The sequence below is a fragment of the Alternaria postmessia genome (genome assembly GCF_024291825.1).
Source record: "Alternaria postmessia strain BMP 2775 chromosome Unknown scaffold_29, whole genome shotgun sequence".
Taxonomy (NCBI): Eukaryota; Fungi; Ascomycota; class Dothideomycetes; order Pleosporales; family Pleosporaceae; genus Alternaria; species Alternaria postmessia.
The window spans coordinates 113,895-138,692 of record NW_026260102.1 but is presented as its reverse complement, the minus strand read 5'-3'; the positions used below and the strand labels follow the sequence as shown (position 1 = coordinate 138,692).

Here is a 24,798-nt window from a genome sequence, read left to right as displayed (position 1 = left end):
TTCAATCTTAGACAACTCGTGCAAAGCCAAGAAAAGGGTCCAAGTGTTACATCATCATCACAACCCGCTACTGTACTAGTGCACGCTTCATATCCAGCAGCAGAAATCCATTGAAATTGCCCACTGAATCCGCTAGCAGAACCCCTTTCTTAGTGGACTTTCTCTTCTCCCATTTCAACATCTGCTGCTGTGCCATCGAACATGAGACTGTAGCACTTAGTACCACCAAGCTTGTACCATCCTGTGGTTTTGGGTGAACCGAAAGCCCAAAATCCGAACATAGCAGAGGCAGCACCATATTCAAAGTAGAACTGCGCTAAACGATTAGTTGAAACATCTTTGGTGCAGAACATATGGTTTGGGGTAAAGTTAGAAAGCTGCGTGCTATACGTACTGGTTCTCCTCCCCGCAGCCAATTCATCATGTTACCATGGGCGCCGTGGTTGCTTATATTCTCAAGACTCTGTATGCCAGTACTCTGGTGGCTCGCACCAGTCAAGCGAAAAGCTAGTGTTGTCCAATTCTGCCCGTCGTTTTCCCCGTTCTTGTTTGCGAACTTGATATTGACGTTGCCCAGGTAGCCTCCTTGACATTCGAAGTAGTAGTTTGCAATCTCCTAGGAAGTGACGTTAGCTGGACTCATTGCTGTTGCAATTAGCTAGATGCCGATCCTTGGTATTAACTCACAACAGGGCGGTCGCTGTCACCCATTTTCCCGAAATATTGGACTATTAAAGCCTATATGTAAGATGCGAGCGTAGAAGTAGCTGTATGAGTTGAGTGATTGAGGACTGATGATTCTGGAGACCTTTGCGCAACTCGGAGTATTTATACATAATTACACGTCTAAAGTCCATGGAGGGATAGAAGCTTAACGCTGGACACCTTCCTAATCTTGATTACCATGAACCAGGACTAGAGGCCGACCTGTAGCACTATTGATGTGTGTTGCCAGCCTCCTCTGGAGTACGCTACAGAGTCTAAGGATATCTGGACTTGTCTTGACTGTTACAATAGGAAAGTGTCTACAGAGTATGGCAGGGTGCTACTAGCCTTAAGCGTTCGTCCAGCCAGCCTTGATAAAGCCACACATGACGAGGAGCAGAGTAGCAAGAACGCATAGCCATAAGATCTTAGTCTATCGGCAGGCACATGACATCAAAAGCTGTTTAACGCAGCTCTAGACTCGACTGCATGGTAGCAATGGTCGTTGAAAGGTAGCAACGCTAGCAATTCACAAGCTGAAGAGAATATCGACTTTCTCGATGGCGAGCTGATGAAAGGGTCGGCTTGGTGGGAGTGGCGGGCTGATAGGTCACGAGAGTGACCGCAGGCGGCCTGAGAAAGTAGTTGAACGCTCGCGCAAAATAGAAGCTCAACAGCACAGACAAGCTATCCAACAATCTCAAATAGGCACCACATGCGGATGGCAAAGCGCAGCAGCAGAGACAACCCTAGCTACTGTACCAATTCAAACGTGCTGGAGGTATACGTCCAGGAGCGTCGACGACATGCTGCTTTTTGCTGAACAGGACATTCGGAATGAGAAAAGCCAATTGAGCTTGAGACAGTGAGCGTTCGACGGTCCTGAGCGACGGCTAATCACCGGCGTTCGTAAGTGGTGGGTTTTGTGTACTAGAGCCGCTGGGTTCTAGGCTGAGTACATATAATACGTCACTATCTCTTAGTCTAATAAGATCAATGGTGTCGTCGTCTCAAAGGCGAGTTGAGGACACAAGAGACCTCTGGGACGTCGACGCCCTGAAAAAAGTCCGGATGTTGCAAGATAACAATCTGCTGCCGCGCTCGTGCACGCTCAGTATCTAGTAGCGGTCGTTCCGACGAGGAAAGGAACAGAGTCAGTGTTAAGTTGCAATGGGTCTTGGATGTTTCGCTGTAGGGTTTTTGGCGGTCGTCCACCACGCGTTGTTCTATTCTCAAGAGCTTTACACAACGGACGGGTATATGAGACATGGCTCTGCCGGAGACTGCAGGCAAAGACGTCAGAGCAGATCAGCCTGAATATCTCAACACAACCACACGATTTATCGTCTCCCATTCAACGGCCTCCCTTCTCCCTCCACACCATCTTCCTCATCAAGGTCATCCAATTCAAACTCACTCGCAGCCCTCAAGCTCTCTTCGTCGCCCTTGATCTTCCCCCAGCCCTTGTCGTCCGCGGGATTAGGAAACGGCGTAGCACACTGCCTATTCCTCAGGGCCGGATAATACCTCCTATACGTGTAATGCGCAACGGCCATGCCCAGCACCGACCCAACACTAACATCGTACACATCGTGTCGATAGTCCTCGCAGCGGGAAATAGCGATCAATGCAGCGCCGAGGAGAGGAGTGAGGGCGAGAAGGACGCGGGCGAGATCGGCGCGAGGGCGGTAAACGTGGCATTGGCCTGCAATAAAAAGTGCAAGATAGCCCAAACCACTGAAGGAGAAACTGCTATGCCCACTGGGGAAACTGCGCCAGCCATCGTGTAGGACGTGGTGATTTGTCTCGGTGCAGACTTCGAATGTGACGAGTTGATGTGCTGGCGTCCCAGGAGCGGGTTTACATCTCGCAATCAGATCTGGCCTGGGACGCCCAACAGCGTTCTTGATCACGTCTGTTATGAACATGGTCAAGATCATGCTGATGAACCAGCCCAGGATGGTAACATGCGCCTTGTGTGTTCCGGGGCGGAGGATGAGAGCCCAGGCGATGAGTGCACCGAGGGGCACCGCGCCGGCGTATATGAAGAGCCATGAGACTGGCACGCGCTCTTCTTCGGCGTGTGGGTAGCCGATGGCGAGGTTGTCGAGGAAGAACATGCGGTGGAAGGGTTCGGCGAGGAATTGTATCTGTGCCTAGTTTGTCAGTTCTAGATATTTACGACTACACAGAACCGCTATCTTCTAGACCACTCACCAATATATACCCGCATGTCAGTATCACAATGCCAACATAGTCCGAAGCATACGAGCGCTGCAAGCGTCGTCTGTTAGCTGTCCATTTGCGAACGATGCCCATTGTTAGAGTGACGTACCTGCCAGAAGCGCGCTGCGGCGCCGAGGAAGCCAGGCTTATTTAAAAACTCATTTGAGTTGAGCCTGTGTGTTTGTGCAGGCATTGTCGCGTGGTCAGCACGCGCGCATCGTAGTCGAGGTTTAGCAAGCTGGTGCGGAGGTGTGGCTTCAACTCCGCAACATGCAGGGGAAAGCGCGCTAGTGGGGCTCCCGTTACTCAGGTACTGAAATCTGAACAGCATCTAACAACAACAACGACAACAACAGTTGCTATGAAGCACGGGCAGTACCTATCCGAATCTACCGCTAACCACTTCAATATGTAGACGTCAACATGCCCAATCTCCCCCCGTCGACCACAACCACACTCCCATTCAAATAACTCCCTGCCCGACTCGCCATCCAGAGTACCGCACCCGCAATATCCTCTTCCCTCCCCGCTCTTCCTGCCGGTACAATATTCCTATCCATCTCTCCAGTCTTCCCTGGGTCCAGCGCCCCAATAATCCCCATTGCAAGCTCAGAGGGAAAGATACCGGGCGCAAGCACATTGCAGCGAATGCCGTACGGAACAAACGATGTAGCAAGCATCTTCGTCATGTGCGTAACGGCTGCTTTGCTGCTGTTGTAGGCGAACGAGGCACCGGGCAAGCGCGAGAAGCCGCCGATACTCGATGTCGTTATGACTTGGGAGCCGACGTCTGCGCCCATGTTGTTCTTGTTGTTTCCGGCGTCGAGTAGGGAGAGAAAGGCGAGAGTAGTGTAGTATATAGCTGTGGTATTCACCGCATATACGTTTGTAAATTCCTCCATGGGCGTCTCGAGGGCGTGTGCTCTGTATTCTGAGAGCGACGCCAAAAGGGCACCCGGTGCTGCTTTGAGCGGCTTGGGACCCATTATTCCGGCATTGCAGATGAGAAGGTTGATGTAGCCGGTTTCGGCCTCTACCTGCTTTGCGATCCCGAGGAGAGACTCGCGGCATGTGACGTCGCCGGGCAGTGGGATCACGATTTCGGGGTTGATGCTTTCTGCAGCTGAGCGGAGTACGTCTTCGCGGCGGCCGACAATGTATATGCGATGGGCACCATTGGCTGCCAGGGCCTTGGTCATCATCAGACCGATTCCTATTTACATTAGGGTCATGTTGTGAAACCGATGCATGGGTGGACTACCCGATCCTCCTCCTGTTATGACGGCTACGATACCATTGACTCCGAAGAGCATATTGGCTGAGAGGTTTACAGACATGTTTGGATTGTGGAAAAGCGAAAAGCAGTGTGATAGTTCACCTGCAGCATCGTTTCTTTGATATATGACATTGCTACGGCTCCACCTTCCGAACTTCATATTCTCCGTGTAACGAGTATGCCTACCATGTTCGGCGAAGGGGGGGTGAGTGTAGACTGACTTCGCCAACATCCTAATGACCGTCTAGGCTCAGGGTAACCGTCTGAAGGTATGTGGACTCCTTCCATTGACAGAGTAGTCTAGTTGAATTGCATGTCATAGCCGAAATGTACTATGTACAAAGCAGTCATTACTCGTAACACCAACATTAAACTCACGATACCGCCAACCCCGTACAATGCAAATGTTGACAAGTTCATATAACCAAATTAAACTCACTTCTCAGCGTGCCAGCTTTTCCTGGCAGTAACCCACTTGAAGCTTGCACACCAGCCTTCCACCTCTCCACGTTCGGATCGCTCGACATATTCTTTGACTTCCTGTTGTGCCACTGCAATATCTGCCCTGACCTCTTCGGCAGTCCAGACCCTGCTCTTACTACCCCATGTCGTCAAGAGGCGCAAGCAGACCGGTTCAAACATCTCCATACCCAACACAAACATCATCTTACCAAGCGACTTTTGCGCCTCGTCCTGTGGCCATCGCCCGACTGGGACATTGACGTGGGTTGTTCGAATGTCTTCAAATCCCGCTTCTTCGAGATAAGTGTGATGCATGTAGAAGAGGCCGAGCGGACGACCAGACTTGAACGATGCTTCCATAAACGCCACATACAGTTTACGAAGAGTAGGCATGGGTATGTTTGCTGCTGTAATCTCACCCGGACCCAGTGGCACCTGGCCCAGATCCCAATCTGCAAGTTCAATGCACCCGCCGGGCGAGAGGCTCTTATATATTTCTGCATAGACTTCTTCCCAATGAGTGAAGGAGCCTTTCATGTTTCGTAGATGTATGAGTTCGAAAGAATCGCTAAAATGCCAGCCGGGTTCGGGTTGGGGGGTGAGAGTCGAGAGGTCAATAGTCAGAGACTCTTCTGGAGTACTTGATCCTCCACGTTGATTCAGGTCAACTGTTGATTTTGGCTTCCTGAGCGACTCAACCGGATTCCGATGAGCCATTTCGGTAGCCAAGTCGAGAGTCGAGAGCTGATTGATCAGCTCGTCAACGTCCATTTCTTTTCCCCAGACGTCGAGATCGTCCAGCTCCCATGTCACACTGGCATCGCCTAACGTGGCTTCAGTGGTATCAATATCCCATTCAGTCATATCTATCCCGACGACTTCCGCCTGTGGGTATTGACGCGCCATGGCAACAGCCCAGTGACCTGGACCTGTACCCAAGTCGAGGATCCTTCGCGTGGTGGGCAATAATTTCGCAGTGGTAAGCTTGCCGTGAAGTGCTCGAACGAAGACTTCATGTTGTAAAGACAAACGATCCTGTTCTATGAAATCGTTATGTGGCTTGTACACACATGGCAGATAGTATGTCTCGTTGCCGTATGTTCGTCCATTCTCATGGAAATATTCCAAATCGTCCGAAGCCAAAGTGCGGGCAGAGCGGCTGTCAATCAAGGTGTCAGCTTGTTCGATGTGCGGTTGTTGCTCAAGGTGGATCGTCTGGTAAGGCTGCAATCGTTGTTGTTTACTCCCGAGCCCTTCCGTTTGAATCTAGCCCAACAGCCACGTCGAAATGCAAAGTGGCAAAAAGATGCGAGAGTAGAGAGCAGCAACGTACTTGGACTCGATCGACGCCGTACTTTCCGAGTCAGCTCGTGGGCGTTTGAGTGGAGCGCCTGTGTGAGGGGCAACCACGTCTTCGGGTGGTGGCTGTCCCTCGTCCATGGTCTCGGAAAGCCGACGCAGAGGACCTAACAAAATCGTGGAGGGAGCCGAGACGAGAATGATGAGCGCATGGAAGAAGTAGAAACGCTTTGTCTTTTGAGCATGTGCTGCGCTCGTAGGACCCTGGTAAACTGGTGCTAAAACCTGAGGTTCCGCATGCTAAGCGATGGTCGCTTGATGCTGGGGCGCGTGAATACTGGGTATACGCTCCTTACATGCTGGACATAAGCGTAAACGGGCAACTTACGGCGAGGAGATCTGCAGGCGGTAGTGGAACTCGCGCTATGTGTGTGACCGACGCGATATTTTACGGTGCGCTGCTATTGATGTAGGTGTGTGTTGGAACGTGTTAGCAGGAGATGATCGGAACCGCCAATACCTTTGGTTGCTAAGAAATTGGCCTCGACCGATACGGATGGGATTATGTTCAGCCACATGAACGATATGCGGGCTCTACTGCCCGCTGATTTCTGGCCATGTTGATCTGACACAGGTCGATTACCAACCCCAGCATCAGACAGCAGGCTATCTATGCTTCACCCTGCGGCCGTATGGTTGACGAGTAATTGCGCTGATGCTGAAATCAAGCCGTTGCCGACCTGAATGCGTCCATTGTTATGTTACAACGCAATCTCCGGCTCATGCTACGCGTTCGCAGGTGTTAGCGCGTAGGAACTCAGGCCCTGTTGCCGGCTTGCAGCATGTCACAAAGGGTGGGAGCCGCAGGTCAGAGTCAGAGTGAAGCGACTTTTTGTTGATCCTACGGAGTACCGAGGAAGCAAGACCCTGTAGGTGTCACATTCGCCCCAAGGACAGAGTTCTGGCGCGGGGCTTGACGGTGCGGCCATACTGTCGGAGCCAGCGGTACGGGCGGGTCCCAGTAGATCGTCAACCAGACTGTCGGAAGTGAAAGCACCTTGTTCTGAGTTTGTGGAATAAGGTATAGTATACGCTGGCTCCGAGGCTGTTTGGGGTGCTGTTCTTTCATACCAGTCTCCTCGGAGATTTCCAGAGTCTAACGCTTAGATGAGCAAGCTCAACGCGACCGAGTCATCGCTGGTTACATTTGATCCTAGGAGATGCAGCGGGTAGTCGCCCGGTGTACCAGAGAATAGACGGACCAAAAGCCAGGGGCGCCGAGGTATCAGCCCCTGCTAACAGCGAGTAATTTGATTTTCTCGTCTCCACAAAGTATCCTACGTGGAAAGTGATAGGCGTCAGAGAGCAACCTAATGAGGAGCGTTCTAGCTGTAATGTCTGCCGGACGATCATGCGATATGCGGAAAAGTGCCGGACAGCCCGGATCCCGAGAATATGTAACATGAATTACATTTGGTTTGCACAGGTCGGCTAGGCCTCCATCTCTAGTTGATGCACAACTGTGCCGCGTCCACAGGTGCGATACCGGGAGAGATATGGGACAGGACACAGTGATTAGTAGAATGGGCTGTGGAAAAGAATGTACGATTCAGAGGTGGCGCGAAGTGTGGTGAGCACATTTGGATAGACGCACATTTACGGCGCAGACAGGTTAGACATCACGGCGTAGCACAAGGAAAGAGCGAGTGACAACATCAGCGAATGCATCCTGTAGAAAGCAATCTTCTCGGTGTTATTTCAACTTTGTCATCGAACAGCGTAAACTGCATTTACTATTAGGTTGCAGTTTTCTTATGGGTCAACTTCCTGGCCCTCAAACTTGGGTAGCCGTGCTGCGACGTCTGACCATGTCTCTTCGCCCTTGACGATATTTGAAATAGCCTGGGCGATCTCGTCTAAGCTTGAACGGACCTGCTCTGTGGTGTCTCGGTCTCGGAGTGTGAAAGTGTTGTCCTTGACAGACTGGAAATCTATAGTAATGCCGAGAGGAGTACCAAGCTCATCATTGCGCTGGGAATATGTTAATGCTTGATCACAATTGCCGGGGCAAACAGATGACTTACGGCATAACGCTTACCGATGGATGCACCGGAAGCATCAACGCGGTTAGAGATACCAAGCTTTCGCAGCTTGTCCTTCAGCTTCCGTACGAACGGATCGAAGTCGGGGTTTGAGCTGAGCGGTACGATGAGGACCTTGGTCGGTGCGACTGCTGGAGGGAAAGAGAGGACAGCACGGGCTTCGTCCTGCTCACGAGTCCAGTAAACATGTTCACATAGAGCCTGGCTTAGTTAGCAAAGTACATGATCCTCTCAACATATGGGTACTTGCATAGAATATACGGCCGATACCGAACGATGGCTCAATGACGTTTGGTGTGTATTCGCGCATGGTCTCTACACGGGTGCGCTTCTCGATGGTGATGAGATCCTTGGGTACCTCTACCTTGCCATCACCAACTTCAGGAACGTCGATGACAATCTTGCCTTCCTTCTCAAGATCCAAGGATAGCTTCTCACGAAGGTCTTGTGACAAAGCTTCGATGGCTGCTTCTACGGTCTTACCGTCCTTCTTGAACTTGGGACCAAACTTCTTTTTGTCAAGTTCGCAGACAAACTCTTCGACCTTCAGAGGCTCCTTCCTTGTCTCGCGGACAATCAGAGGCGCGCCGGTCTTCTTCATGTGCACGCTCAGATCGTACGCGCTTCGGTCAGCACAACCGACACACTCGATCCAGCCGTATGATGTGAGCAGTTCAGCGTCCCAGCAGTCCGCAGCATAATGTGCCATTTCGTTAGCCATGTGTTGCCTGAACCGAATCTTCTTGGGATCAACACCGAGCTTAAGCAGGAACAGCTGGATGCGGGCCAAGAAGTAGCCTAGTGTCTCATTGTCTACGAGACCAGTCTCAACAGCCTTGCCAATCTTGGTGGTTTCAACGGTAGTCTTTCCGGACAGTTGAACGTCGCGGTTGAGCAACTCAAGCTCGACGTCCTTGACCTCGTCGAATCGTGGATGCTTCTTGCCGCCTTCGGGATCGACAAAGTGCTCGATTTCAGCCATGAGGAACTCTCGCACACGTAGCAGACCCTGTCGCGGGGAGATTTCATTGCGGAAAGACTTGCCGATGGACGCAGAGGCGAAGGGCATTTGCTGCATGTTGTGGTCGAGCAGCTTTTGGAAGTTGACAAACTGACCCTGAGCAGTCTCGGGACGCAAGTAGGCCGGCAGGTTGGACGAGGGGCCGATGGAGGTTTGGAACATGAGATTGAATGCAACAGGGGGTTGCAGTTCGCCGTTGGTGGCGGGGTTCTTGATGTCGTACTTCTTCATCAAGAGGCCGAGCTCCTCGCCGTTGTAGTTGTCAATCTTGGCCAGCACTTCCTCAATCTCCTTGACCATGGAGTCCTCGAGCTTCACGGCGGCGATGTTCTTGACCTTCTTCTTTTTCTTCTTGGGGTCTTCCTCCTCAACCTCAACTTTCTGGCCGCGTGCCTCCTTGTCGCCCTTGAGCCTGGCCTCGAGAACCTCTTCTACCAGGTGGTCGGCTCGGAAGATCTCGCCAGTCTTGGGGTCTTTGCACATCCAGTCGGCAAACTTGTCGACGTGGCCAGAGGTTTTGAGGACGTCGTGTGTGGTGAGGATGGTGGGTTCGACCTTGAGCATATCCTCCTCTAGGACGAAGTGCTCGCGCCATATGTCGACAATGTTGTCGGTGAGGGCAGAGCCGGGCGGACCGTAGTCGTAGAGACCGGCAACACCGCCGTAGATGTCGAACGAGGGCGCATAGAAGTACTTGTGCTACAATGGCGGTTGTTAGCATGAGCATGCATGCAGTGTCTCGTCAAACGCGCATACCTTCATGAGCTGCTCGAAAGCAGCCCGCTCAAAGGGCTTACCCTTGTATGTGGTGGTATCGCTAGGCATGGCGACGTTCTTGCGCTGTGGCACCTTGTATTTGTCGAGTGGTGGTGTGGACGAGAAGTGCTTGGTGGGATGAGTCGGCGGAGGTGGGGCACGATATAAGGGTCTACGTAAAGAGAGGCGCGAGGCAGATGGAGGGACGCGCAGCAATTGAATTAGTCGGCGCATATACTACGGCTAGTCTCTTGCATCCGACAAGAGAAAACTAATGAGCGACAGGGGTTTAATATTTACAGATATAGTACAAGTCGCGAGCCTTGAAATGGCATGCTGCAACATGGTGGAATCTCTGCCGGTGTGTGACGCGCCAAGATTGCGGAAAAGCACAGGCCGCGGCTCCACCGAAAAGTTGGACACGGCCAGGACCTTCAACATTGTGCACTCCCAAACTCGTCTTCAGGTAACCTGGGAAGACATTTAGAACCACCACACGAGCAGCGCGACTCGAATCCAGCATGGCCTTCTCCAAGAGCCCCAACACCGCCTCGGGTCTCAAGCCCAAGAACAAACTGCGCCGACAGGCCGCGTTCCTCTCGATCAAGAAAGCGCGTGAATCGGAAAAGAGAGACGCCAGACTTCGTCGCAAGCGAGAAGAAGACAAAAACCCAGCCCTCCGCGAAGAACGACTAGCACAGAACAAGCCTGCGACCATCGACAGTAAGCGTGTGTGGGATGAACCCGTCGGTGACGAGGAGGATGCGCTGGGATGGGCCATAGACGTGGAAAGACTCGCAAAGCGGCGAAAGGTGGAGGAAGACGAGGCCGCGCAGAAGGAGGGAGACGAGGGCGAAGAGGAGGGCATACTAGCCAAATTGAAGAAGCGCGACCAAGCAAAGCAGGGTGACAGTGACGACGACGACAACGATGACATGGACGACGAAGCAGACAGCATGCTTGACGAATCTGAGCCTGAATCCGACCTCGATTCAGACGACTCCGACCTAGATTCAGACGCCGCCTCATCTAAGCCTGGGAAACGCGCATCCAGTCCCAGCGCTACATCCACCGCGACAAACCTCGAGCTATCACCCGAATTCCTGAAGCAAAAGTTCCCGTCCATATTCAACCCTCGTACCGACGACCCACAGATCCTGATAACAACAAGCATCAACTCGACGCTCCACAAAGAGGCCGAAATCCTCACCTCGCTCTTCCCCAACAGCACCTACATAAGACGGACGCAACACGTCCACGCCCACAAGTACAGCGTGAAGGAGATTGCCGGTTTCGCCAGCGCAAGAGGGTACACGGCGCTTGTTATCCTGATGCAAGCCGAACACGAGAAAAAGCCTGACGGACTTGATATCGTCACTCTTCCAGACGGCCCCCATTTCCACTTTTCCCTCACAAATTGGGTCGAGGGCAAGAAGCTGCCCCGGCACGCGAACGACACAGGACACTACCCTGAGCTGATCCTGAACCAATTCAAGACACCGCTCGGTATTCTCACAGCACACCTCTTCCAGAACATGTTCCCTGCAAAGCCTGAGCTGGAAGGCCGCCAAGTCCTCACACTACACAACCAGCGTGATTACATCTTCGTGCGAAGGCATCGTTATGTTTTCCGTGACAAGCGCGAGAGCGAGAAACCCATCTTGGGGTCTGATGGCAAGCCACTCCCAGGCGTTGAGGACGTCAAAGTGGGCATGCAAGAGATTGGGTAAGTTTCACTATGACGATTGATCAAGTTGGGATAAGCGGCTAACGACGACTACAGTCCCCGAATGACACTCAAACTCCGCAGGATAGATCGCGGAATCCAGTTCAAGAGCGGCCAGGAATGGCAATGGAAGGGACGTATGGAGAAGAAGAGGACGAGGTTCAACATGTAGATGCCTTTTGGTTTGGCGGACAAGCTCCGAAACCGCATTCTTGCTTTGTGCAAGCGAATTCGATTCTGTTTTGCACAAATCGCCTACTGTGTTTGGCAAGCACAACAGTTGAATTCGAAGAATTGAGAGTATTGCTCGATTTCAGGCACGTTGAATACGCACGGGTGATGGATGGACGCAATAATGACATTAACCATGTTATCAAAAGATGGTCCGCACTCGCAGCATACTAACCACTAACCCCGGGTATCGTACAATACTATCTCTACGCCAGTCCGTTCGAGGCCGTTTTGAACCATCCCCATGACGCCGACAATCACTTCCTACATTGTGACCAGCCCTAAGTGTCCACGCCCCTTATGGCGCTTTCGTCCCGTCACCACCTCGGTGGCCGGTATACCAGTTGATTTCATAACCACCGTAGTAATGACCACCATAAGCGGGATTATACAGAGGTTTAGCATGCGGACCGTTGAACGACTGAGGCACATTGGGATACTACTCCCCGTTCCAATAGTAGCCGCCGTTATAGCCACCGTTCTACTTGTTGCCATATCCGCCGTATCCTCCTGGTGTCATCATGCCGCTTGGTCCAGGGGTGTTTGATGCGAGACCCGCTGGGTGGTTGGTGGGCGTACTTGGTCCGTCGACACCGTGTCTTGCGTTACCGGGATAGAAAGTGTTGTTGACACCTTGTTGGAAGCCTGTCAGGCCCTGTGAAGCACCCTGTGCAGCGAGAACAGCAGCCTGCGCCGTCGCACTGGCTGGTGGACCAACGCCGGTAAGACCCCACATGTGGCCGCTCATCTCGTCAGGAACTGTTCCATCAAAGATCTTCTTCTTCATCTCCCAAAAGACAACACCCGTTAGCCACGCATCAGAGCCTGCTGTATGTGAGTTCCCCACACGCTGGCAGCCAAGCTCGTCAGCGAGATCTTGAAGGCCTGATTTTGTACCCAGGTTGTTGAGTATGTTGGTTGCAGTCGATCCAATAACACCGCGCCTGACAAGGTTGTTCGCGTGCCGCCAGAGATACTTGACGTCCAGTAACTTGGGGAAGAAAACGTTAACGAGCTTGCGGTAAGTGTCCTCATCTTCGGGTAGTGATTTCGAAGTGAGCATCTTCAGCATGTAAGCGAAGTCATAGCCAGAATGGAACGATATCCAATTGACATCCTCGGACAGAGTCATTCCGGATGTTGTGAGCAGCGAGCCGAACTCTTGAGGATCAATGCCTTGGTCCCTATGCTTTTCGAAATCGGCGCCAGATTTCTTTAGCATCTGTATTGACTCTTCGTTGTACATGTCGTCTTCGAGAGAGAATTGGAAATTGAACGACCATGTGCATGGGCAGACAACGATGTTGTTCGCATATCGCTGCATCGACTTTGGCTTGTAGTTTAGTTCTGAGATGTCGAGATGTGATGGCGGGATGTCGCCTTGGACGTTGAAAAGAGTGACGCCGAGTTGAATGATCTTGAGCAAGTCGACGTTGCAACGCACTGTCTGGTAGTGATAGGAGGCTTTCGAGTTGAAGTCTCCGATAGGTCGTGCGACAACACCGGGAAACTCGGTGTCCTGTTCATAGAATGAGCGCAAAGTTCATAAAGGGGAAGGTCAAGCAGAATAGGAACTACTTCAAGACGGTCCAAAGAAGCCATTCCGCCATGTTTAGCGACAGACTTTACACGTATCAGACAAGGCTCTTATACAAGAGCTGTCCGACCGATCTGTAGGAGAGTGGTATACTGACCATGCTGATGTAGGGGTACTGATCGATGAGCGAGCGCAGCATATCCATTTCCTGATGTAGGTTTGACCGCCAAACTTCTCGTATTCGCTGCCCTGCGATGCCTTTAGCGCCATCTTGACCACGAGCTGCGTTCTCCTGTATTTGTGCGCCATGGGCGAAGCGCATACGCGCTTCATGTCCATCGAGTCCTGTCCCTCCGCCTGCCCCGCCAATTGCTGCCGCCGCTCCCAGACCTGACGCTCCTAACGCACCACCCAGCGCTGCATTTGATTGGAAGCCGCCTTGATGTTGACTGAAAAGATTCAGGTTGTGGGCCTGGTTGCCGCCACCGAAGCCTGGGTGTTGTATGTTTTGCTGCTGGTGTTGTTGGTGCATTGGCTGTTGCTGCTGTGGTATTGGGCCTGATAGATGTGCGAAAGGATTCGAGAGGTTGTGACCGGGAAACCGGCCCCCGTGAGGCGGCATCGTGGAGCTGTTCTAGTTGTTGCAGCGATTCGCGTGTGGTAGGTGTCGAGGATCTGGTGGGTGCTCGTGCTGTGGGCCAAATGATAGGGGAGCCTTAGTTGCTCAGTCAGAGCCTGCGAGAGTGACAGACTGTCTCGGAGGAATGCGGGCGCGTCCGGTTTGTTGCTAGCGATGGGTTGCGGGAGTTGTATGCGTGGTGTGGGGAGAGCAACCGCAGTTACGTGTGTAGGCCGTGCGCGATGATCGCTCGCCAAGATATCGAGAGATGCGACTGCTCGAGGTCAAGGAACGAACAACGCCAGCTTCCCCAAACGCCCTGCCTCGCATCAGCCGCTCACGAGGCTTACAAAGTACGCACCCGGTCTTCACGTGCTCAATTGATATCTTGTCCGTGACGCGCAACGATTGCTGACCGCCCCAGCTCCTTCACCATGGCACCACGCCCCTCCATCACCGGTTTCGACCCCAAGAAGTTCGCCGCTGCCTCCGCGAACGGCACAAAGGGTGACCCATGGGCCCGATAGTACGCTTGAATCCACAAAACTGCCTGATGCCGCACATACTTATCTTTGCAGTGAGCAATGGCGATACACCGGACCCTTCTCCCGCTTCAACCGCTTCAAGGGCTCCTTCCCTGGCCTCGGAATAGCCACCGTCGCATTCGCCGGATACGTTGTTGCCGAGCAACTGTTCTTCAATGACAAGGACGCTCACCACGATGAGGGCCACCACTAGGAACTGGCAGCAAGAGGAAGCGCATGCAGAACAAGGGCGTACCGGTTGATTCAGGCTTCGTTACTGCGGGATTGTATATATGGAATACCACACAGAACGAGCAAGCAAAACTACCATAACTCACACTTGCCCCTCCTACACTGCTGGGTCGCTGATGGAAGACCCAAAGACGACAACGATGACGTCTGGCTCAACATGTCCAAGCACCCCAAATCGTTAGCAGGAAACAATACACTAAGAGCAGGATTGTACCAAGCAAATGCGTCCATCGTATCAATCTAATCATGTCCCGCAGCTATGGTCAAGTCCAAAGGCGTACTCTCATTTTATCAACCTAGAAAGCTCAAACAACGCGCCTGTCAAAGCAGGAGCTACGTTGTGTCATCGCGGTTATGTGTTTCTAACTATGTCCTACTTACCGGCAGTTTCTTGCACTCATCGATCCAGCTCTTCACTCACCTTGTCGAATGGCGATCGATTTTCACGACCATGTCACCCGCTCTTTCTGTTCTAACAGGCACACTTTCCTCGACACGCAACTCATCTCCTTCTTCGAGATAGGAGAAACCATGTAATGCGCACTGATACTCTGCTTGCAAATCCCGAAGTTTCCCCAACGAACACGTCAGCCTTATCTTCCGCCCTGCGCTCGCGCTCGGTACTTGAAGATCACCCCCCTGGGTCCCGAGGATTGTCAGTGCGAAGTCATGATTGCCTCATTCAAACGCCTGCAGTACTGCAAGGCAACGACTAACGCCAATAACGACCGAGCTACCTATCCTCGGTCTCATTGTCCCAACAAGAACGCGTTAGTCGTCATTTCCTCCCGCACTGCGTTGCGGAACCACTCAACTACTTCAAGTCGGCGTTTAACAACAATGCAAAGGGTTTACGCTTGTACGTCAGGCAGCCAGCTGGAAAGAACCGTATTACCGCCTATTCCCATGGGCCAGACTCAGCAATATCTCCGGATCTGGATCTCTGGATCTTGAAGTATATCGGATCCGTCACCTCAAAATGCCCTGTATCTCAAACTCACCACGAACTGGGGATACGGGGAACTTGTTCGCTCCAGGGGGGTTTCGATCAGCGACACAAACGGAGGGTAACCCATCATCCAGTCGGTGCAATCGACGGCCTGTCTTCGGACAGGCAGACCCCGCATTGTGCACGTTTCTACCCGTGTTCACTGATACTTTCGGCCTTCAGGGACGGCTTCATGTATCCGTTTATCGATTTCGGTAATGTTTTAGTCGTAGATCTGCTTGTCTAGGGAGAGCAAATCGTTTCCGGAACTATGTTGCAAAAGTTTGGTCAAGAACGTTGCTTGGATGCGCAGGGATCAGCAAGCCAGACACGTACTGTGCAGTGTATGTACAAGACGTACGACGCTAAGAGAGAAAGGCACTCGGCAGGTTTTCGGCAGATGTACAACACTGTGTAGTTGTCTATTGCTTGGCTAGACTACTCACAGTATACATGGCACATGTCCGTGCAGCATACCCTTGAACTGTCAGACCACATCTTCAACGTGAGACATGCTTCGATGTATCGTCTGGACCGGTTGCCTGACTACCAACAACCAGCAACGGAACAGTCCGATGAAAACCTACCCTACTGCACGCGGATGTCAATTGGTAATTAGTGGTCTAGATCCATCTCGTATACATTGATTCTTTAGAAACAATGAACTCAGATACCACTATTTCGGTGTAAGAATCCAGCCTAGTGACATGAAAGACATCCAAGTTCGATATCCGAGCTGGCCACCCACCATATGTCCCTTTTCTTTTCAGAGGTCGAAGCATGGTCTGGACCTCGTGTGTTGTCATCGCGGCTGTACCTGCAGGACGAGATTGCCATCGTGCATATTGCAACGCCTTGCGTAATTCGCAAACGAAATGACACTCGCTTTGTGGCTTGATGTGGACATTTGCTTTTTGCGGCCGCACTGGCCAACGGCAGTTGTAGCTCTTACCAGTGACATAGTATCGGTCTTTCTGGAAAAAGGACATTTCTGAAACCAGAATGGCAGTTGGTAAGAGTTATGTACCTTGCATACGTTACACTTCTCAAGTGCAGTGCTGTCATGTTGAAGACGACGTCATAGTAAGAGAGGAATTCAATACTCACGCGAGCATTGCGACACTAATGAATACACCTGGTAAGATCAATGGACAAAGCAAAAAGCGGTCGGAAATAAAGCTATGTTCGTTTAGATGTGTCATCCGATGCACGCGTCTGGCCTTGCGTCGATACCCACACTTGTTGGATCGTCAAAGAAAACCCTTTTGGCCCTGCCATACACCTGCCCTTTCAAGGGGCCAACCGAGGCAGATTGTGCATCACGGGACCGCTGTGCATCGTGCGCCTTGACCAGTGATGAAGTCTGCAGTTCACATCGGGGCACGGCTCAGAGTGTGTTGGTGGCTCTTCGATCGCCAACCGAAGGATTGTGACCCATGTCTCACGGCCCGTGGGCCACCAGCGCGCCTTTCAAGAGATGAACCTGAGATGTGCATAGGAAAATCGCCACGGCTTCCTCAGTTGGTATCGCCTGTTCCTGACGACACAAACAAGCACGGGCAGAGGTCTGCGAATGTGGCGTATATCAGGCGTGAAGGACTCGTTGATTGGCGGATTTTCTGTTCATTCCATCTGTAATCACCGTTTCACCCGTTCGGCCGCGTAGTGTCTGTATGACTGCATCAAATATATCAATTGGTCTGGCATCCGGTGTGGTAGATTTTCCGTCGTTGGCCTTTCATACACGCCATCCAATAGCAACGGAGCAGCTTTCAAAGTACCTCTGCATCTGAACGGACTTACGCTTCGTGCTTTTGGGCATCAACGGGTAGTGCGAGACCAAGAGAGCGACGCAAGATTTTCTGGACCCTGGGTTGGAGCATTGTTGAATAACGGCGGAGTTCCCGTCCAATGCATATTGCCCCTCTCTCCTTCAGCCGTGCATCAAGAAAACAAAAGAACGGTCTGCGTGAGGAGGAGAGAGAGCCTGACCCATGTGATGTTGACTACTGTATACTTCAATGGCGAAACTATGCTCAAGACGTGCCGTGACCGAGCTGCAAATCCATGCTCCTTGAAGATTTGACCTCTACGTATGATGAAAAACTGTGGGCCAGAACTCAGATAGGTCGTTGGGAGCATTCGTGCATGATGACCTTGACGCCTCAAATAAAAAGTCGCAGCTGACTGTCGTCTGGACCTCGGCGTTGTCCCGCACTCTGGCTCTGGAAGGATTAGAGTGCGGATTATCGATAGACTTATGTACCTAGGCAGTGGTCGCTTGCTTCGTGTGGGAGTGGCTCTTCAACCGACAACCGGGTACTTCTGTTCGCGAATAGGTCCTTGGCCTGGAGCGAACTCTATCTCTTGCTCCGGATCTCGACGGCGTTCTGGGCTATGCGTCAGTGGACCTATCAGATCGGATCGGACGAATACTCGAAGTCTTCTATCCGCTGCTGTCTCCACAGATTGTGAGATAAGGTTCGACTCATCCGCAAGTGCACCGTTTGTATGAGAAAGCGAGAGCCTCTCCTGTTGAGGCGGGTACGACTGTGGCTGTAAATGCCCGCGTTGAACCACTGGGATGGAAGGCCATTATGTCCGCCAGTTGCCAAGGTTGATAAGCGAAACGCCACATTCGCTTCATTGGCGGAGTAGTTGTCAGTTCGGAACCATCCGCTACGTACCATCGCAGTTGCTGTATAGAGGATGTTTGTATTTATAGATGTCATGAGATAGAACTTGCTAAGTATCTCCCATGGTCTTCAGGAGGCTGCACGAAGATAGTTTTCGCATGCAATGTAAGATGCCATACGAGAACAACCGACGTTTCCAGGTTGGTGTTCTATGGCAGTCAGATTGTTCACTCGACGAAGTCGTGGCTACAGCTGTCAACAGCCGTCACACTTTGTATGTCTCGATGGTGAAACCACAGCTTACTAGTGAGAGCGGAGCCGAATGCGAGGTCCTCTAGGTATCGGCTTCATTGGATCCGCATTCGATTCCGTAGGAGTAAAGATCCTTGAGTGACGCAGATGCTCTACTTAGTGTTGAGGTTGGGGGCAAACGATCAGGTGGGGGTATGGACGGTTCCAACTAGAGTCTGCCGGTCTGACGAAAATGGTTAGACGGCAGAGCGAACGACCTGCAGGTACAGGAAACAAGGTTTTCGCGTGGACATAGGTCCGGGAAACGCAGACCTAGGTACGCTGCACGGGAGCAATGTAGCAGAACAGGTACGAGTTGCACCGCCGCAGTTGCTCCCTAACAATGGCAGCATGTCCCTTGGGGATAACCTCAATTCCGATGCTCAGTGCCTCGAGACGAGTGGAAAGTGGAGCGAAGACGAGCACCTATAATTGGACGCAATGAGGTAATTGCCGTGTGCAGACGGTTTCCATGGAAGCGGACCACAGCGCATGGATAGCCATGTGGATACACCGGTGAAGATTGTGTCCGGAAGTTCGGGCGCCGAACCTAGGACTTACGAGCCCGCTAGAGAGGTTCTCGTGAGGAAGTAGCGCAGTCGTCATGCACCTAACGTCATCTACAACGGGAAGAGGATTGATAGGAGAACGTTGTTGGACGCGCAGAGGCGTGGTGCGTAAGACGTGGGCCGCCAGTGCGTGGGAGAAGCAGCAAGGTGGAGGCTCCGAGTGGTTCTCGCCGATCTATGGTCGGCCATGAGCGACCACTGCAGGAACAAGGGGAACCACGCAGCGACCAAGAACCACTGGGACTCTGGAGACTAGGGACTGGAGACTGGAGATGTGTCCAGCTCGGGCAGTGATAGGAGACGCTGTGCACAGTCGTGTGCAGGGTAACAGGACAGTGATGATGATGAGATGAACCCGAGGTTCTTCCACAGCACGTGTATCCTTGGCAGAGTAGCGCACGTGAGAGAACCTTCACCCCAGCTTCGGAGAAATCACAGCCCAACAACTCGCAATGCTACTTGTTGGGTCTTTACAACTGCACACGAAACTGACACCAGTGCCACCATTACCGGGCGCTACGGAATTTGTCGGTGTGCTTGCTTCGCATCTATGCAGCTGAAGTCGAAGCAGACGGCCCACAAACCCCCACACGGCTCATGCCTTGAGCGTTGGACCTCATTACGAGTGCATCTTCCAGGAAGAACAAAAAAATGTAGGGATAGGCGCTTGTCACACGTCTTTGTGCAGACTCGAATGGCGCTGTTGTACAGCGGCTGATGCGAAGATCTACAGCCTCTACTTCCATTGCACGCGACCACATCACAACATGATACGAGCAGGCGGCGTTGCAACATCAGCCGTATTCAGAAGCGTTGCAATCTCGAAGTTATGCTTCGCTGGCCGTGCGGCCCGGCCGAGGTCGTATCTTGTGCACGCTGAATCTGTTAGAGAGCAGCGAAGAGGCAGACCACCATGGTCTCACAACCCACGATAGCCAGAACTCGACCGTGGGTGTCAAGAGGCTCTGAAACATGTTTGGGATTTGCCTGGGCTCCGACACATCATCGCAAGTACTCTGACCTCGATGAGGGCTGTTCACGATTCGGATCGATCCACCGACGAGCCCTGTGTAGATTGAGACGTCTGAGTGAGGCGGGGTATCGAGTCCTTGGACGCATCTTCGGCCACGGTGTAGGGGCTGTCTTCGGTTGTTTCAGGTTCCGCCGTCTCACGAGCGAAGATCTGCAGATGGGACGTTGCTCTAGCCTTTCGTCTCAGCGCGAACGCGTATCGCGATCCCTTTGTGACAGATTTATTGATCCACGTTGGCATGCAACTACAGCATGCACCAATACTTAGAACGATAGTTGCGCCTCTCTTCGACATGCTTAGCCAGACAGCCAGGTCAGAGTGGCAGACATGTCGAGGCTGAGGCGTTATGCATGCCCAGGCGCATGGCACAGGCAAGGCCTAACCCTGCAGGCATTGCGCCGTGCCCGCCTGAAAATGCGAACCGGCACTGTTCGGCACTAATAGCACAAATGCTGTATGTAACCACCAAAATCCTCCATTCCCCGCCTGTGGATGAATACTTGCTCGTATTCTCAGCACAGTTTACGCGTCCTGTGTTACGAAATATTTGCTGTGCGCGGACACAACAGCAAGACAACGGGCTTCAGCCACAACATGTCTTGCTACGCGTTGTCGAATCCTTCTCGGGTGCACAACAACAAACGGCCGGCATCCCAAGCAAATTGGAGCTCACGTCCTCGTAGCAAAGCGGGCCTAGATGTGGTCAAAGCAGATATGCAGCAGATTTAACCGTTTATTTCGCTGACATGTCCAATCAGCATCGGTCTTCACGGCCCCTGCGACGTTATATTGCGCAGGCCGACCTGTCGGGCCGCGTTCACTGGTGCACTCATCGTCAGTGGCCCATGAGCCCTGTGAAGTCGGGCATCCCCCGTCTCCAACACCCCTGGTTCCGCTCTCCCCCAGCCACTAACAGACGCTCAGGCGCCGTCGCTCAGCGGCAGACACCCATGTCTTTCACTCCTGCTTGCGCGCAGCAAGCCCTGTCCCTGCTCGTCCTAGATGTCACTAACCTGGTGGAGCACACTGAGCACCTTCCATCTTCTCCACATACTCTCCGCTGCTCGACCAAGCCGGCCATGTTCCTACATAGTGAGATCATCCCTACACCTGTTGTTACTTTACCGGCCACAAAGCATCCTGTTCCCGTGTCACGGCATGCAATACTACGGGATATGCCAATGATCGCTCTTCAGCAACTACAATCCCTACTCGAATCTTTGCTCAGCTACCTGGACCATCCACCACTCATTCTGATTCGCAACCACCGTTTGTCTCACTTCGGTCTGTGCAGTTCGCCAACCTTCACTCGACCCTAACTCCTTGACCACATCCTCGTCTTATTCCCACACAGAAGGGCAGAACCCCTTCATCAGCCATCGCCCTGCAGTGGTCCGTGACCAGGCTCTTGCGTTCTCTACTCCCCTGCAAATAAGTTATCTACCTGACCAGGTACGCATATATTACTTTGACTGTTATTGCATCTCAACTATACCTTTACCCTCGTTTGTCGCGCCTGTATCCTAGACCGGGCCCAAGTTCAACCATCTCGCCTCGTCCAACTCAACCCCTCACAGGTCTTGTGTACCAATGGCAAGTCCTTCGCATACTTCACTAACGCCTTCAGTAGGCGTATAACCCGGGCATTCCAACTCACAACATCCGTGCTCGCGTGCGCGCGACAGGTTTCCCCAGAATATCCTGTCAACTTCAATGGTTGTTGCCATAACTACATTTGCCGGCCACTTGTGGGGACCTGCACACGCCATTCTAGCATTACTCGGTTCGCATTGCTTGTATTAGGCCCTATCTTCCTTGACTTCCTCTGGATTCTGGAGCCATGTTTTCATTCCATAAGACTGATGCCTCTCGATCTCGACAGTCATCTGTAGACTCTCAGGCCACCGGGCCTAACTTTCCCACCACAAGTTCAGAGTCTTGGCTGGAGCAGTATCCCACGCACTCGTCTCATGCTGGTATGCATTCGCCTGAACAGCAACCCAGAGCCTATCCGGCCAGACGAAGCTCTGTGTTTAACTTGCGGTCAAGGAGTAATACCGCGACGTCCTTAACTCCTTCATTACTGTCTCTTAGCCATTCCGAAATGGCTGAACATGAAGGTTCATGGCATGGCTCACCACCTGGACATCGACAGATAGGCAACAGAAGCCATAAAGAGTCAACTGGATCGAGGAGGTCTTTGTTCCGTGGCAAGAAGGGAAAGAGGCTGAGCGAGACGCCCATGATTAACGTCGATGAATATGAAGGGGACGCCAACGAGAGGCGATCATCAATCTTGCGAAAGAGCAAAAGGTTCAACAGCCAAGCTGAGGATGCTGGTAAGTGGCAGTTTCCCAATACCGAGCCTACATGCTTACCATCATACAAGGTCCAAGCCTAATAAGCCGTATTTCCAGCCCATTCGATTTTCAGCACCTCTCCCACACCGATCGGCATCAAATTGCTGCTCTCGAAAAGCAACTCCCTGATACACCAACCGATAGCCTCCATTTTAGGAACTTTTCTTCTGAGAACCTTGCAACTGGAGAGGATAGATCCTCATCTGCCCTTGGCTTTAGGTCACCGCCCCGCAGTCCAGAAGCACGCCACGAGTCGGAAAATGCACCCCATTTTCCAATGTCGCGGCGACCACTTCGCCTAGCCCGGTCCATAGAGAGTTTCTCCCAGCCTGGTGTCAGCCCTCGTAAACATACTCACACATCTTCCTCGGTACAGGCGCCTCTTCAGTCACCCCATCTTCCTCTTGGACCTCCTTTTGGTACACCTGAGCTCGCATACGAAGAATCAGGATCAATCCCACGTAGATCGTCTCGATCGAAGCGAGAGTCGGGTATCTGGGACTCGTTTGCGCTATCGGCTGTATCCACACCGGATATAATACCTGAAATACTAGAGGACTCGTCGTATTTCGGCCATGCAGTAACAACGCCTGATGACTCAGCTATTCACGCAACCACACCGCCATCGTTTAGCCCTAGTCTCGCAGATGTCGCTGAGGAACCGGAAAGGTTTGTCAGCCCAAGACCTGCACCACAGCCGCCGCTTAAGACCCCAACTTCGCCAAGATCACCCTATTTTGGATCGTTCTCCTTCCAGAGCCCTCGATCACCGGTCACCTCCAGAGCACACGGTCGGGGTCAATCTCCTGCCTCGCCGAGGGCAGCGCCGTCTGTCTCGCGACCCTCATCACAGATGTCAGATACATTGGGGTCGGGTAGTATCCCAAGGAGAATGTCCATTCGGAGGCCTACTCATCGTCGCCAGTCGAACACATGGCGCGCAATAGAGGAGTCATGGGAAGAAGACGTTGACTATATCTATGACAACGCACTCGAAGCTGACTGTGATTTTGAGTGGGATCGTGCATCTGATGACGGTGTACGCTGTTGCGAAACACCTTCTGCTGAGCAAGCGAACAATGACAGTTCGAGAATCACGTCCGCTGATCGAGAGCGCTTCGCTTCTGACAATTTCCGATCGTCGTTACTTGTTCCTAGCACAGGGAGTGTACCAGAGCTTGTCCCAGCTTCTGCGATATCCACATCTACCATGGGTACTGGACTACCACCAACACCATCAGGATTCTTCAATGCCAACCGCTTTAGTGGCGATACTGGCTTCATACTCAGCCCCTCTCTCCTCGTTCCTCAAGAGTACAAAGATAATAGAGAAGTCACCTACGAGGATCTGCTTGACGAGTACGCTGGTTCCGATCGGCATTTTCCAATGCTTGACGCAAGCCAAAGCGCGACTAGCTCGGCTCGTAGTAGTCGTGTCCGACTTAGCAGACGAAGCTCTTACGATAGTAGCCTTATGTCCTCCGTCCAGGGCTCTGGTCTCTGGAGCTCCCCTGTACGGCGTTCGGCGAGTTCTGCAGGAAGTGTGCCAGAGCTGATTCCTTCTCGTCGTAGCCGAAAATCACTTGGCTACAGTCTAGCAGGTGATCAACTATCGGAGCAGATTGCGTTTCTTAACCAGGACAAGGAAGACGATGATGTTACGCCGCCAGGGCGCACTCTGGAAGGGCGAACATTCTTCGCTTCAGACGACGAAGTGCCACAAGATGAGGAGCAATCTCGCAGCTCTATTGAGACTGAGCTCAGGGCTTCCCTTGATCTGGCTCGACGTGGCTCGCAACGTACGAATCATCCCACTGTCGAAGAAGAGCTCAAGTCATCCCTCGATCTTGCGCGTCAAGGGTCGCAGCGCTCTGCTCGTACTTCAGCACGTCAACACAAGCAAGCTTTGTCTGACGGTGCCGCCAAACTACTTTCTGTCTCTGTCCCAAACGAGGATCAATCGGCCAAGCTACGCAATCGCTCAGCGACCACAGCACAGGCACGCTCCCCTATGCTAAGCCTCTTCCCAGCACCACCACGCAACACATCCACCACTTCGCAAATGTAAATCAAAACACCACCATCAACAATCCATCATCACGGCGCCCTTAATAATAGTCTCACCAACAGCGTCTCTCTATACTGAAGCCCGGGAGGCTTCTGAAGCATGGCTGGCTATGCTTCT

At 52.3% G+C, this 24,798-nt stretch overlaps 9 protein-coding genes across 9 annotated transcripts; 3 read left to right on the top strand and 6 right to left on the bottom strand.

The window, feature by feature from the left end:
• Positions 1-149: 149 nt before the first annotated feature.
• Positions 150-711, bottom strand: J4E82_005480 (uncharacterized protein; the record flags this gene model as incomplete). The annotated part of the gene is made up of 3 exons (XM_051731745.1): positions 150-311; positions 395-585; positions 708-711. 3 exons carry the CDS (start codon positions 709-711, stop codon positions 150-152), a joined length of 357 nt encoding a protein of 118 aa, XP_051588474.1.
• Positions 712-2,045: 1,334 nt separating this feature from the next.
• On the bottom strand, positions 2,046-3,149 carry J4E82_005479 (uncharacterized protein; the record flags this gene model as incomplete). Its single annotated transcript, XM_051731744.1, has 4 exons — positions 2,046-2,861; positions 2,923-2,979; positions 3,041-3,104; positions 3,142-3,149. The coding sequence occupies 4 exons, from the start codon at positions 3,147-3,149 to the stop codon at positions 2,046-2,048; spliced, it is 945 nt and encodes a 314-aa protein (XP_051588473.1).
• A 186-nt stretch (positions 3,150-3,335) lies between these two features.
• J4E82_005478 (uncharacterized protein) lies at positions 3,336-4,268 on the bottom strand (the record flags this gene model as incomplete). Its single annotated transcript, XM_051731743.1, has 2 exons — positions 3,336-4,121; positions 4,263-4,268. 2 exons carry the CDS (start codon positions 4,266-4,268, stop codon positions 3,336-3,338), a joined length of 792 nt encoding a protein of 263 aa, XP_051588472.1.
• Positions 4,269-4,642: 374 nt separating this feature from the next.
• J4E82_005477 (uncharacterized protein) lies at positions 4,643-6,109 on the bottom strand (the record flags this gene model as incomplete). The annotated part of the gene is made up of 2 exons (XM_051731742.1): positions 4,643-5,828; positions 6,003-6,109. 2 exons carry the CDS (start codon positions 6,107-6,109, stop codon positions 4,643-4,645), a joined length of 1,293 nt encoding a protein of 430 aa, XP_051588471.1.
• A 1,671-nt stretch (positions 6,110-7,780) lies between these two features.
• Positions 7,781-9,916, bottom strand: GRS1 (Glycine--tRNA ligase 1, mitochondrial; the record flags this gene model as incomplete). The annotated part of the gene is made up of 4 exons (XM_051731741.1): positions 7,781-7,999; positions 8,053-8,271; positions 8,321-9,790; positions 9,848-9,916. 4 exons carry the CDS (start codon positions 9,914-9,916, stop codon positions 7,781-7,783), a joined length of 1,977 nt encoding a protein of 658 aa, XP_051588470.1.
• A 452-nt stretch (positions 9,917-10,368) lies between these two features.
• On the top strand, positions 10,369-11,745 carry J4E82_005475 (uncharacterized protein; the record flags this gene model as incomplete). The annotated part of the gene is made up of 2 exons (XM_051731740.1): positions 10,369-11,573; positions 11,631-11,745. The coding sequence occupies 2 exons, from the start codon at positions 10,369-10,371 to the stop codon at positions 11,743-11,745; spliced, it is 1,320 nt and encodes a 439-aa protein (XP_051588469.1).
• A 540-nt stretch (positions 11,746-12,285) lies between these two features.
• On the bottom strand, positions 12,286-13,963 carry J4E82_005474 (uncharacterized protein; the record flags this gene model as incomplete). The annotated part of the gene is made up of 2 exons (XM_051731739.1): positions 12,286-13,323; positions 13,499-13,963. 2 exons carry the CDS (start codon positions 13,961-13,963, stop codon positions 12,286-12,288), a joined length of 1,503 nt encoding a protein of 500 aa, XP_051588468.1.
• Positions 13,964-14,394: 431 nt separating this feature from the next.
• J4E82_005473 (uncharacterized protein) lies at positions 14,395-14,698 on the top strand (the record flags this gene model as incomplete). Its single annotated transcript, XM_051731738.1, has 2 exons — positions 14,395-14,486; positions 14,539-14,698. 2 exons carry the CDS (start codon positions 14,395-14,397, stop codon positions 14,696-14,698), a joined length of 252 nt encoding a protein of 83 aa, XP_051588467.1.
• A 7,659-nt stretch (positions 14,699-22,357) lies between these two features.
• On the top strand, positions 22,358-24,681 carry J4E82_005472 (uncharacterized protein; the record flags this gene model as incomplete). The annotated part of the gene is made up of 2 exons (XM_051731737.1): positions 22,358-22,592; positions 22,643-24,681. 2 exons carry the CDS (start codon positions 22,358-22,360, stop codon positions 24,679-24,681), a joined length of 2,274 nt encoding a protein of 757 aa, XP_051588466.1.
• Between the last annotated feature and the right edge of the window lie 117 nt (positions 24,682-24,798).